This window comes from Maniola jurtina, chromosome 5, assembly GCF_905333055.1.
Source record: "Maniola jurtina chromosome 5, ilManJurt1.1, whole genome shotgun sequence".
Classification (NCBI taxonomy): Eukaryota; Metazoa; Arthropoda; class Insecta; order Lepidoptera; family Nymphalidae; genus Maniola; species Maniola jurtina.
The window spans coordinates 5,725,958-5,740,314 of NC_060033.1; the positions used below are offsets into that span (position 1 = coordinate 5,725,958).

Here is a 14,357-nt window from a genome sequence, read left to right on the forward strand (position 1 = left end):
TGATTCTATGCGCTATATTAGAATAGGTAAGTGTAGATTTACTTGAACAATGGCAAAAATTATAACTCAATCTGTAAATAGCATATTGTCTAACCCAATGACGCAAGCGGCGCTTACTTATTTTTGCTTAAAAGTACTTAGTAATTATAAATTGGTTTGTGTAATTTTTAATTTGAAAAGCCCCTTTAACTTTTTTTTTATGTAGACTTTATTTACTCACAATATTCACAAATACTATAAAAACTTACCTAAATATAAACAATACAAAAAAAAAATATCATCCAAATCACTGTAACGAGGCAGGGTGCCCCAGAACGCTGGCTGCGTTACCTCGTTGAGTGGCCAGACTAACATGCTGACCAAAGTTACTTATTTACTTTAAAAATTACAGTTACAAGTACCAAAGCATAAGATATTCGAACATAAAATTTTACCACATTGTTTTCAACTTAATTTAATATTTCTATTTAGAGTTTCATAGCAAAACAATGAATTCTGTCTGTTTTGTGTTTTTTATATAACATTGCCAGCTTATTCAGAATATACTAAGCTATAAAGTCGAAATTTGAAAATCATAAAAACTTTTTTTTTATAATTCTTATTTTTTGGTTCACGATAAGGGTGTTTGTATAAGAATAACTAAGAAAGCTTTTCATATGGTGCGTGTTTACGCCTTTAATAAATAATACTCTCTATTATAATATATGAAACGACCAATACACATTACAACGGACATCATCAATATGACTGCTACGATCACAGCGAATACTACCATCACAAGTCTGACAAGTAGACTAACTTGAGTGTAACAATCAGTCAAGATCGTGGGTTCGGATCGCAGATGCATCACTCCACCGTGACGCAGCACATACTCGATCCACCATAGTGCACGTTCTATTGGCAGCTGCAGTTTTGCCACATTGTCACGGTAACTGAAAAATACTATCAAAAATATTATATTGCACATAATACATTAGGTGTAATCGCAACGCAAGCGAAAACTTCTATTCGTCTTCTATATAAACTTACTTATCATCTTCAGCAATGTATTGTTTGCGCACTTTAAAAAAAACGGTCAAGTGCAAGTTGGACCTCGCTCTTATAGGGTTGCATACACAGAACATCATATTTTAGATGTATGAAATATTTCTTTACCGAGCTAGAACATATCACAGTAAACCGTCAAAGAAAACCCCAAAAAATGTTCGTGTGTTTTGGTGTTACAGCTTACAAACTATTTTATAAATCGTTGTCTTTAGTAGGTATTTGTTGTAGACAATATATGGTGCATAATACACCGAAATTTCATATTCCTAACTAGCTTAGTTTTTGAGATAGGCCCCGTCACAAAAATGGTCTAAAACTGACAACCTTGACGGCCCCCTTTCTTTGTTTTTTAAGATAAAAAAATATGTATTCGTACTCTACTCCATGGGCTCTAAACAATGATACCCCACATGCTAGTGGAAGGAAAAAAAATTCGCCATCTTTTTCATTAACCCTCGACCCAAAAAGAGGGGTGTTATAAGTAAGTTGAGATGGCAATCGGAGTATGAGTCGAGAGGACGCCCTGCACACCCGCATATCACCTGCAGTGGGTTAGTGTGGGGGCTGTGAGGGTGTACAGGGCGTCACCATCCCGGTTGCCATCTCAACCTGTCGCGCACTATACTCCATGTGTCATGTCTCAGCAATGATTTAGTATATGAGACAAATTGCCTGCGGCATACCTACATGAAATTAAGAATAATTAATTAAGGATTTTACAAATTACATATTTTGTCATTATCTTGGCCATACTTGAAAATATTGTTACTAAATAAAGCCAGAAGAAGAGAACTTAGACTGGCCAAACATTGACGAAACCAAACAGAAAATATTTTTGTTTATAATTCTTACTATACTCAACTATTATGGAATACTAGCTGATACCCGCGACTTCGTTCGCGTGGATGTAGGTTTTTTAAAATTCCAGTGGGAACTCTTTGATTTTCCGGGATAAAAAGTAGCATATGTGCTAATCCAGGGTATAATCTATCTCCATTCTAAATTTCAGCCCAATCCGTCCAGTAGTTTTTGCGTGAAGGAGTAACAAACATACACACACACACACACACACACACATACAAACTTTCTTCTTTATAATATTATTAAGTGTGAAGTGTGATACTCACGTGTTATTCTGAATAGTAGTTTTAATGACATTTTTTAATTTAGCTTCAGTAATTGTTTCTATATCAAGATATATTCCATTGTCTAGTACATTCTGTCCAGCAGTAAACAAGCTATGGTTTCGAAATGGTATTACAATTATCAATGGTACACCGGCTGTCAAAGCTTCATCGATTGACTGTATGCCACCTTGGTTTATAAATAATTTCACTTTGGGATGTTCTAAAAGAAAATAAATACTAAGATTTTTTATTTTCATTTTTAACCAACTTTAAAAAAAAACCGGCCAAGTACGAGTCAGACTCGCGCACTGAGGGTTCCGTACTCGGGTATTTTATCCAACATTTTGCACAATAAATCAAAAACTATTAACGTGAAGATTTGATGAATACCTTTGGAGATAGAGAACAGAATTCCTCAATAGATTGCTCGCGATCGGTGTTACAGCTTAGTAAACAGTTGGTTTTGACCAGGTATAGTATATTCTTTAATACAGTTGGGCCACTAAAATTTTAAAATAAATAAAACCTACTCCAAAAACCACAAACACTAAAAAGTAAAAAATAATTTTTGTTTCTACACGGATGATGTATGTACCTACGAAGTCGAGCGAGCATAATAAAGAAACTAGAAATCAGTGTGAAGCTCGCCCGACTTCATACATACATTACACATGAAGAAAAAAATATTTTTACTTTTTAGTGTTTGTGGTTTTTGAAGTCGGTTTTATTTTTCTTTTCAAAAATTTTTATTTCACAATTTTTAGTGGCCCACTGTTATACTATAATATGCTATGCCCAGTTAAAACCCTACTGTTTACTAAGCTATTACACTGATCGCGAGTAATTTGCTCTTATCCATTGAGGAGTTCTATTCTCCATCTCCGAAGATATTCTTCAGGTCTTCACCTAATTTATATGGGACCACCTGCAAAGTATGCTCTTTCAAACAAAAAAAAATTCAAATCGGTCCAGGCGTCTTTGAGTAATCGGGGAACATACATTAAAAAAAAAAAAAAAACAAAAACAAAGATTCCGATGAATTGAGGACCTCCTCCTTTTTTGAAGTCGGTTAAAAAAAACCACGAATACTAAAAAGTAAAAAATAATTTAATTTATTACTGAATATATTCAAGAGTTAATGTAGTTCTATACTATCATTTTTTTTGTTGGTGCCAGTATGGATTGGCAGACTTCTCACATTAACATTATGGACAACTCTCAGGCATGCAGGTTTTCTCTCGATGTTTTCCTTCACCGTTATAGTCAGTGATATTTGATTGTTTAAAACGCACATCACTTCGAAAAGTTAGAGGCCCGTGCCCGGAATCGAATCCCTGATCTCCCGAACAAGATGCGGACAAAGATGTTAATCACTAGGCTATCATTGCTATTGCTATTGTAAGCAAGATGTGCCTCATTATTTAAAAATATTTCTAAATACAAAATATATAATCAAATAAAAATAAGAAAAACAATTACTTAATAAATCTGACTGTGGTAACCATTCAAAAATCTTAACGTTTTCCAAACTCATTAGTTCTTCTGTGTACTTGGATAAATTAAACACTTCATCCAAGTTTGTATCCCATTTCCATACAATGTCATAGGACAGTTGAGAAAATACATTTGTGATACTTTTCCATTTTTCTGCTGATAATAATGATGATATGTTAGTACCAAAATTCACGTATATTACGCCATTTTTAGATGAGTCAAGGTATGTTTTGATAGGCTGAAAAAATCATGATTGCTTACTGTGTGAATATTAACAATTCTTATTCCATTACTTCATTCATTTTAATTAGAAATGATAGTAATAATACCTTTTGGGTACTATACTAAATATTACCTTCAGCAACAGTTTATTAGACTTCTGGTGAATTATTCCCAAGTATATTATATTAGTTAGAACGGATCTATCTGTATTGTTAGGTGGATCAGATCTATCCCATATAGGATTTACATTCAAAAATATCAATTGCACTTGTTTTTTCAGTTCACTTAAACTAGGTACTTCTGGCCCAAATATGCTTCTCACTATTACATCTTCTGTTTCCACATGTTTATTATAGTCTTCTTGGATCTCTTTATTATTATTATTGTATGCTTCTAAAATTTGCTTCCATGAAGTCAGATCAGGGAATCTCAGACATAATGGCAAAGAATACAGAAAAAAATCCGCCGGCGTTTCTGTACTATCAAATTTTCTAAAAACGCCATCCAATGAATTGAATTCTATAACTGGTACATTGTATCGGTGTGCGAAACTCAAAGCTGGTCTCATGCAAGCTTCTACAAGCAATAAATCAAAACTTCTGTCTTTATCATTTAAGATTTCTTGGATTTCCTCAGAGTTAACTAGTGCTTTGAATACATTTAAAGTTATATTTAAAAATCTACGTATAAGTTCAGGAGTCACATAATCTTTTCCTTGTACAGCTTCTAAGAAATCATCCCACGTTTTGTAAGTCAAATAATGGATATCGATTTCAGTTAAATTTTGAGGAGATTGCCCTTTTGGAAAAACCGGGTCTGCTGTAATCACTACTACTTCATGACCGCGTTTTACTAATTCTTGAATTAAAGGTCGCAACACTACTTGACTAGTTATCACTGAAGGGACAGGAAACACTGCTAATATTTTTGAAGACACACTTGAATTAGTTATTGAACAAATAATGCAAAATATAATCACTAAGCGAGACATTATTTATTTAAATATTTTCAGAAACTAGTAATCATATAGAAACAACTGTCTTGATTGATAACGGTAACTCTTAAACATTTACCTGTAGTAATTACCTACTTAAAATGAGTAGTTTGTTAAGGGTGCGATAAATATAATATGATACCTATGACAATTTTATCTATGAGTTTGTATGAGTGAAGAAAGCAGAAATCTTCATTATTCAAAGCTTTAAAATATTGTACTATCGTACAATATTTTAAAACCAGTTCAGTTAATTTTATCAGTTTCTTAAGCATTAATCATACTTAACTCCAAGAGTTCCCATGGGATTTATAAAAAACCTAACTTGAAAGAAGTACCGGGCATCATAAATTTGGTATAGAGCTGATTTCTTGCATACCTGAAACGGATACAGTTTATTTTATGCCCGAAATCCAGGATTTGTAAAAAACCAATCAGTCCACGCGGACTAAGTTGTTTTTAAAATAGTTTGAGCCCGATAAAATATAATGCAGTCCTTTCGGGATCGGCAATGACAATATTGGTGCTCTTTCTCCTGTTTCTCCCTTAATCCATCATATCTTAACCGATTTTCTTATTCCTTGTTGTTTGCAAAGGTTGCACTTGAAGTCAGGTTGATTTTATGTGTAATGAATGGAACTTCTCCACGGGTAAAGTAAACGGGATAAAGTAGACTTTTAACCAGCCTTAATGCATAAATTATCATATATACTTTCATTTTTCAGTTTTTTTTTTATTAGGACAGGTCCGGTATCGGTAATTTGGTGCTTAAATTTCTTAACAGGGCTCTCTCCGTCACTTACTCCACACAATCGTAGTTCCAATTTCATTTGAATATTAAGCAACCAAAGTCCATGAAATTTTGCAGACATATTCCAGAAACTAATATTTATGTCTGTGGTTTTCCAGATTTCTGTTAAAATATTCGGTTTCAAAGTTACGCGGTCTTAAAAATTTACATGCAAATCTTTGAGCCCCTGTAATTTTAAAATTACATATTTGTAGAAAAATCTAAAACACCACAGACACAGATATTAGTTTCTAGAATATGTCTACAAAATTTCATGGACTTTGGTTGCTTAATATTCAAATGAAATTGGAACTACGTTTGTATGGAGCCAGTGACGGAGAGACCCCTCTTAATGTTGAATAATACGCATTTTTTTCTTACATTGAGAAAATTTCACGAGGAAGACTTACCTATATATTGTTATGTTGTAATACTTAAAAAATATTCACAATTATTGTCTAGGGAATTAGGTAGTAAATAAAGAACGAAAGAAATAATGCCTGTACCCGTGCAAAGTCGGGCTGCATGTATTTTCATAAACTCGTATTACTACTTAATATTAAACTAAAACCTAATATCCTTATATATTAAAAGTTCTAAAATTTACATTCAAATATCCTCTCCTAAGTATTAATTATATTAACATTAAGTATATCATTTAATCAATTTATCTTCATCTTAATTTTCAAATTTCTATTTTGAAACATAACAAAGCGTATCACAAAAATCATTCCTATGACTAGCGCGATTAATGCAATAAAAACCAATAATACTAAATCAATAGCATAATATTCGGTCCAGTGCATATGAGCTGCTGCGGATCGCAGATGCGTGGCTCCGCCGTGGCGTAGGACGTGCTCCGTCCACCACACGGCGCGCTCGAGCGGTGGCTGTGGCTGATCGCGCATTAGTTTATGCAGTTTCACGACGCTTTCACGGTAACTGCAAAATAACAACAAAAATATATTGCACTAGATGATGCCCGCGACTTCGTACGCGTGGATTTAAGTTTTTTGAAATCCCGTGGGAACTCTTTGATTTTCCGGGATAAAAAGTAGCCTATGTGCTAATCCTGGATATTATCTATCTCCATTCCAAATTTCAGCCAAATCCGTCCAGTAGTTTTTGCGTGAAGGAGTAACAAACATACACACACACACACACACACACACACACACACACACACACACACACACACACACACACACACACACACACACACACATACAAACTTTCACCTTTATAATATTAGTGTGATATACAATAGAATAGTCGAGAAGAAGAAGATTGATGCTCTAGATTGATTTCATGGAATGAATTTCGCACCAATCTCTACACACACACAACGTATTCCAAGAACTCTGCATTAAACAACGTCTTTCGGCGTTAGTTAAGAGTCGCATATTTAAATTCTTCGGACATGTCTCCCGGCGTGGGAATGACTCCATTGAGCGTCTTGTAGTGATGATGATGACGCAATGGACTGACCAAATTAAATCCGCTGTAGGCGGTGTCGTGCACGAGTGTACAAGTCTATCGGCCAGCAGGGAGAAATGGGGAATGCTCGTGAGGCGTATAACATCTGCCCCCAAAATCGTCATTTCGTTATGATCACGACCTCTCTACCAAGAGTGTTACGAAGAAGAAGATAACAATATAATACCATAAAAATTTTACGATAGGAAATTTATAGCTAAGTAGTTAATGCGTCCGCCTCCTATACGGGAGGTCGGGGGTTTGATCCCGGGCACGCACCTCTAACTTTTCAGTTAAGTGCGTTTTAACCAATTAAATATCACTTGCTTTAACGGTGAAGGAAAACATCGTGAGGAAACCTGCATGCCTGAGAGTTCTCCATGTTCTCAAAGGTGTGTGAACTCTGCCAATCCGCATTGGGCCAGCGTGGCAGACTATGGCCTAAACCCTTCTCACTCTGAGAAGAGACCCGTGCTCAGTAGTGGGCTGGCAATGGGTTGATCATGTACCGTGCTGAACAGCCAGGCTGATCCTTTGCGCAAAAACTGAGTCAGTTTTTCTATAACAAGATCAGGCAGTTAAAAATTACTCACGTGTTATCCTGAATGATGATTTCAATGGCATTTTTCAGTTTATCCTCAGTAATAGTTTCTAAATCAAGTTGTATTCCAATATGATGTTTAACATACTGTTCAGCATTAAACCATTGATCTCCAAGAAACGGTATAGCAACTAACGGTACACCGGCTGTCAAAGCTTCATCAGTCGACTGTAAGCCTGCCTGAGTTATAAATAATTTCACTTTTGGATGTTCTGAAATTGAATGAAAGTAATTAAAAAATCACTGCGTCAACGAAAACAACTAGGCAACCGGCACGCCCGAATGTTTTTAACCCCTGACCCAAAAAGAGGGGTGTTATAAGTTTGACCTGTGTGTCTGTGTATCTGTGTATCTGCCTGTGGCATCGTAGCTCCTAAACTCATGAACCGATTTTAATTAAGTTTTTTTTTTTGTTTGAATGGTGGCTTGATCGAGAGTGTTCTTAGAAAAAGCCGAAGAAAATCGGTTCAGCCGTTTGAAAGTTATCAGCTCTTTTCTAGTTTTGTTATAGAGGTTTTTGTGTCGGGGTTTTTAAATTTTGATTTATATTAATTGAGTGAGTAAAGTCTGCCAATCCACACTTAACCAGTGCGGTGGACTATAAGCCAAGCCTTTCTCTTTCTGAGACCAGAACTCAGGAGTGAGCCAGCGATAAGTTGATGATGATGGTAGAGTAAAAAAAATTTCAAAAGAAAAATAAAACCGACTTCAAAAACCAAAAACACTAAAAAGTAGAAAATAATTTTTGTTTAGCTACACATGTAATGTACCTAGGTATGAAGTCGAGCGAGCATATTAAAACAAAATTAGAAATCCAAGAGTGAAGCTCGCCCGACTTCATACCTAGGTACATTACATGTGTAGCTAAACAAAAATTATTTTCTACTTTTTAGTGTTTTTGGTTTTTGAAGTCGGTTTTATTTTTCTTTTGAAAATTTTTTATTTCACAATTTTTAGTGGCCCCACTGTACTATAATATGCTATGCCCAGTTAAAACCCTACTGTTTACTAAGCTATTACAGTGATCGCGAGCAATTTGCTCTTATCCATTGAGGAGTTCTGTTCTCCATCTCCGAAGATATTCATCAGATCTTCACCAAATTTATATGGGACCACCTGCACAGTATACCCTTCCAAACAAAAAAAAATTTTTCCAAATCGGTCCAGGGGTCTTTGAGTAATCGGGGAACATACATAAAAAAAAAATAAAAAAAAAAAAAGATCCCGACGAATTGAGAACCTCCTCCTTTTTTGGAAGTCGGTTAAAAAATATTCTAAATTTTTAAACAATAATAAAGGTCTTCGACTAAAAATCAAGAGTCTTATATCACACTAATATTATAAAGGCGAAAGTTTGTATGTGTGTGTGTGTGTGTGTGTGTGTGTGTGTGTGTGTGTGTGTGTGTGTGTGTGTGTGTGTGTGTGTGTGTGTGTGTGTGTGTGTGTGTGTGTGTGTGTATGTTTGTTACTCCTTCACGCAAAAACTACTGGACGGATTTGGCTGAAATTCGGAATGGAGATAGATAATACCCTGGATTAGCACATAGGCTACTTTTTATCCCGGAAAATCAAAGAGTTCCCACGGGATTTCAAAAAACCTTAATCCACGCGAACGAAGTCGCGGGCATCAGCTAGTTTATAATAATAATTTCAGTAGATGTTCTTTATAGTTGTATTCCTTCAATACTGAGTTCTTTTGGAATAATAATGCGGAGGGTTTCCAGATCATTCCGCATACAACTCACTAAGAGAGCGAAATTTCGATGCTTAGGTTATTACAGTTATTATCAGATGTTAGTGATAATAACCGAGACCGATGGCTTAACTTGCTCTTCGAGACACCGATGCAGCGAAAAGGCCAAGTTTCGACCTCCAAAGTCAGTAACCCATCCAGTAATCGACTTGGGTCAACATTGCTTAACAATCGCTATCGATTATGCGTTGTCACAACTAGGCCACACGTCTCTTCAGTACTAAGTAACTTTCAAATAAAATGCGCCTCATATTTTAAAATATATGACTAAATCCAAATAGAAAAAAATAATTACTTAATAAGTCTGACTGTGGTAACCATTTTGAAATCTTAACATTTTCCAAACGGGCCGGTGGTTCATCTGTGTCCCATTTCCATAAAATGTCATAGGGCAGCTGAGAGAATACATTTGTAAATATTTTCAATTTTTCTGCTGGCAATAATGATGGTCTAGCGTTAGTACCAAAACTCATGTATATCACGCCGTTTTTAGATGAATCAAGATAGTTTTTGAGATCCTGAAAATATAATAATATCAATTAGGTATAGTAGGTTATATTTTGTTTATTTTTATGGTTGCTTAGTTTATGAAAATCAATAGTCAAGAAAGAAATTTTATTTATATCTCATGTAAATACTTTTATTCTAGATACAACAGTGATTTATGTTTGTCACGCTACAGGTCAGCATAGTAATTACTTATAATTATACTGATTGCCGTGCGTGATTTTCCATGTTTTTGTTCAGACGTTGACGTAGATTCAAATGATGACGTTAAAATTATAGTAGCTTACTAAATTATAAATAAATTAAATTAAATTAATAATAGTTCCGTGTGGATTTAGATGTTTTTTAAACTATTTAATTTTCCGGGTTAGAAAATTAAAAAAAAGATCCGGATGAATAGAGAACCTCCTCCTTTTTTTTGTCGGTGAAAAAGTAGTCTATGTCCATCTCCAGTAGGTAAGCAAGCTATCTTTGTACCAAGTAAGTAGATGATGCCTGCTTCATAAATCGCGTGGCAACTCTTTCATTTTTTCGGGAGCAAAAGTAGCCCATGTCCCTCTCCGGGACACAAGTTATCTTTATACCTTTCGTTTAAATCGGTTGATCGGATGGATCACTAAAAACTAGCAGATACATAAGGAGAAACACACTTTCGAATTTATAATATTAGTATGGATAGTATGGATTTTGGTTTTTATTGATAACTAGAGGATGCCCGCGACTTCGTCCGCAGAGATCCCGTGGGAACTGTTTGATTTTCTGGGATAAAAAGTTGCCTATGTCAATTACATGGACGCAAGCTACCTTGGTACCAAATTTTATTCAAATCGGTCTAGTAGATGGGTCTTTAGGAATTCTGTGGGAACTCTTTGATTTTCCGGGATGTCCTATGCCGCCTATGTCCGTCCCCGGGATAAAAGCTAACCGTCAGAATCGGTTAAACTGTTGGGCCGTGAAAAGGTAGCAGACAGACAGACAGACACACTTTCGCATTTATAATATTAGTATGGGTAATAATAATTATTAAGCTAAATACTACCTTCGGTAACTGTTTATCAGGCTTCTGGTGAATTCCGCCCAAGTATATTATGTTAGGGGAAACAGGTCTATTAAAGTCCCATATAGGATTTACATTCAAAAATATCAATTGAACTTGTTTTTTCAATTCTCTTAAACTAGGTACTTCTGGGCCAAATACGCCTCTCACTATTTTATTTTCTGTGTCGACATGTTCATCGCAGATTTTTTGGATCATGTAATCATTGTACACTTCTGAAATCTTCTCCCATAAAGATAGATTATAGACTCTCTGGCGTGAAGGCAAAGGATACACGAGAAAGTTTGTCGGGGTCCCTGTACCATCAAATGTTCCAAATACACCACCTAATGAACTAAATTCAATCACTGGTACATTGTATCGGTACGCGAAACTCAAAGCTGGCCTTATGCAAGATTCTACAAATAATAAATCAAAACTTCTCTCTTTATCATTTAAAAGTTTTTGTACTTCCACAGATTTAGTTTCTGCTTCGAAAATATCTAAAAGGATATCTAGAAATATCTTTACTTGAGTATAAGTCATATGAGCTTGAGCTTTTCCAGTTTCTAAAAATTCGTTCCACATTTTGTACGACAAATCATGGACATCGATTTCAGTAAGATTTTGCGGAGATTGTCCTTTCGGGAACGCCGGGTCTGCTGTAATCACTACTACTTCATGTCCACGTTTTGCTAATTCTTGCATCAAAGGGCGAAACACTACTTGATGACTTATTGAAGGCACTGGATAAACTGCTAATATTCTTGCGGCCTCGTTTGACCCAATAGCACAAACGAGACAAAATATTTTCAGAAATAATGACATTGTTTACTTATTTTATCTTACTGTGACTAGTAATCGAATAGAAATGCATATCTTGAATGGTGTCAGTTAATAATATATGGTACTTAACTAGTTAGATATAATCATGCTATTATGATACGGCAACGTCATCCATACAGAGCAGAAATCTTTAATGTTAGAGTAATCTTATAGGTGCATAGTCATCGTCATCATATCATATACCTATAATTACTGCAACTCTTGGTCAAACTGCTGAAAATAAATGAAATTTTTATATTAATAATTATACAGTATTTAATAATTATTACAGTATACCTAATTTACGCGCTGATTTACTCATGCTCAAAAATAATTTTGTACGAGATTTTTCGTCCGACTTTGTTGATGGAATGCGTCGAAGAAAAATTTTAGGAAAACTTTTAAGTACTATAACTAGATAAGCCGCCCCGGCTTCACCGGAGAACTGAGAATTTTTTCTTAGGTAATAGCCGTCATACAAAATGTAGGAAACTACAAAAAAAATTGTATGCTTTTCTAAACATAGAGGTTTGAGCTGCAGTACGTTCACAATTTGTCAGTCAGTTAGTTTCTTTTTTAAATTATACTAGTTTATGCTCACAACTTTGTCCAAGTAGACTACACTAAATTTTGAACTCCTATTTCTTTTTTAAATTAAGACTAGTTTATGCTCACAACTTTGTCCAAGTGGACTACACTAAATTTTGAACTCCTAATTTATTGTATTTTTAGTTAAATTTTTAAAAATCCTTTCTTAGCGGACGTCTACGTCATAACAACTATCTGCGTGCTAAACACCCCGATCCGTCCAGTATTTTGAGCTGTGCGTTGATAGATCCAGTCAGTTAGTCAGCTTTACTTTGTATGTATGTATTGAGATACATCAATTTTAACTTTGCACTAGGTACATCTGAGATAACAAATTATCCTATAAATATTGTCATTATTACGAGAAATCATCACACTAATATTATAAAGACGAAAGTTTGTATGTGTGTGTGTGTGTGTGTATGTTTGTTACTCCTTCACGCGAAAACCACTGGACGGATTCGACTGAAATTCAGAATGGAGATAGATAATACCCTGGATTAACACATAGGCTACTTTTTATCCCGAAAAATCAAAGAGTTCCCACGGGAATTCGAAAAACCTAAATCCACGCGGACGAAGTCGCGGGCGTCAGCTAGTAAGTACATAACAATGACGTCTGCTCTTACGGCTTGTAGGTACATAGCGATTAAACTTCACATTATTATGATTATTTCTTATCAAGAGTTATTTATATCTTTTAAGATGTTGGTCTTCCATAATTTTAATCAGCTTTGAATGCAATGATAGCATGCAAAGTTTGAAATCTATAGAGTGCACTTTGACTTTGTTCAGACTTAAAACACTGTTAAAAAGAGACAACGTTATATCGTCGACATAAATCTTTCTCATTTTAACAGGAACTTAAGTCAAAGTCAAAGTACGTTCTATAATAGATCTAAGCCTAAGTATTAACAAAGATAAGTGAATACATCATAAAAAAAAAATTATGTGTTTTCAAATTTCAATTTTCAAAGTAAGATAACTAAACCAAGTGGGGTATTATATGAAAGGGATTTACCTGTATATTCTAAAACAGATTTTTATTTATTTTTATGCATAATAGTTTTTGATTTATCGTGCAAAATGTCGGAAAAAACTACCCGAGTACGGAACCCTCCGTGCGCGATTCTGACTCGCACTTGGCTGATTTTTATTACATCAATATTTACTTAAAGTAAAATTATGGACGTTGAAATAAAGTTTCATTCTATACAACTTACTAAAATATTTTTTTCGTACTTACCTGTGTTTTTTGTTAGCACGAAATTATTATTAAGTACATGAAGCACTTCATTAAATAAAATAAGTAGATACCTAAATAAGAACGTAGTAAAATTATCGTACCTACTAGATCACACTATCACACAAAACAGAAGTATAATGTAACTTATAGAAGACAGAAAAGTAAATCCTATTTCATTTCATTTGAAGACTTGTAAAATGCTCTTAAATAAACAATAGAGTGTACAATTGGGATTCACAAATGAATATGTGAATGACTGTCATTGGCATGATATAATATTTTTACTGCCAAGTCTTGAGACTATGATATGATGACGCCAATTAAGAGGGCTCTCTCCGTCACTCGTTTCATACAATCGTAGTTCCAATTTCATTTGAATATTAAGCAACCAAAGTCCATGAAATTTTGCAGACATATTTTAGAAACTAATATCCATGTCTGTGGTTTTCCAGATTTCTGTTAAAATATTCGGTTTCAAAGTTACGCGGTCTTAAAAAATTTCATACAAATCTTTGAGCCCCTGTAATTTTAAAACTACATATTTTTAGAAAAATCTAAAACACCACAGACACAGATATTAGTTTCTAGAATATTTCTGCAAAATTTCATGGACTTTGGTTGCTTAATATTCAAATGAAATTGGAACTACGA

General features: G+C 34.6%; 2 protein-coding genes across 2 annotated transcripts; both read right to left on the bottom strand.

The window, feature by feature from the left end:
- Window positions 1–260: 260 nt before the first annotated feature.
- On the bottom strand, window positions 261–5,633 carry LOC123865041 (UDP-glycosyltransferase UGT4-like). The gene is made up of 4 exons (XM_045905864.1): window positions 4,024–5,633; window positions 3,654–3,906; window positions 2,175–2,394; window positions 261–932 (listed from the first exon to the last, which is right to left on the bottom strand). Exons 1-4 carry the CDS (start codon window positions 4,879–4,881, stop codon window positions 668–670), a joined length of 1,596 nt encoding a protein of 531 aa, XP_045761820.1. The 5' UTR covers window positions 4,882–5,633; the 3' UTR covers window positions 261–667.
- A 535-nt stretch (window positions 5,634–6,168) lies between these two features.
- LOC123865042 (UDP-glucosyltransferase 2-like) lies at window positions 6,169–13,976 on the bottom strand. Its single transcript, XM_045905865.1, has 5 exons — window positions 13,707–13,976; window positions 11,051–12,106; window positions 9,800–10,022; window positions 7,744–7,963; window positions 6,169–6,616 (listed from the first exon to the last, which is right to left on the bottom strand). Exons 2-5 carry the CDS (start codon window positions 11,873–11,875, stop codon window positions 6,337–6,339), a joined length of 1,548 nt encoding a protein of 515 aa, XP_045761821.1. The 5' UTR covers window positions 11,876–12,106; window positions 13,707–13,976; the 3' UTR covers window positions 6,169–6,336.
- Window positions 13,977–14,357: the final 381 nt, after the last annotated feature.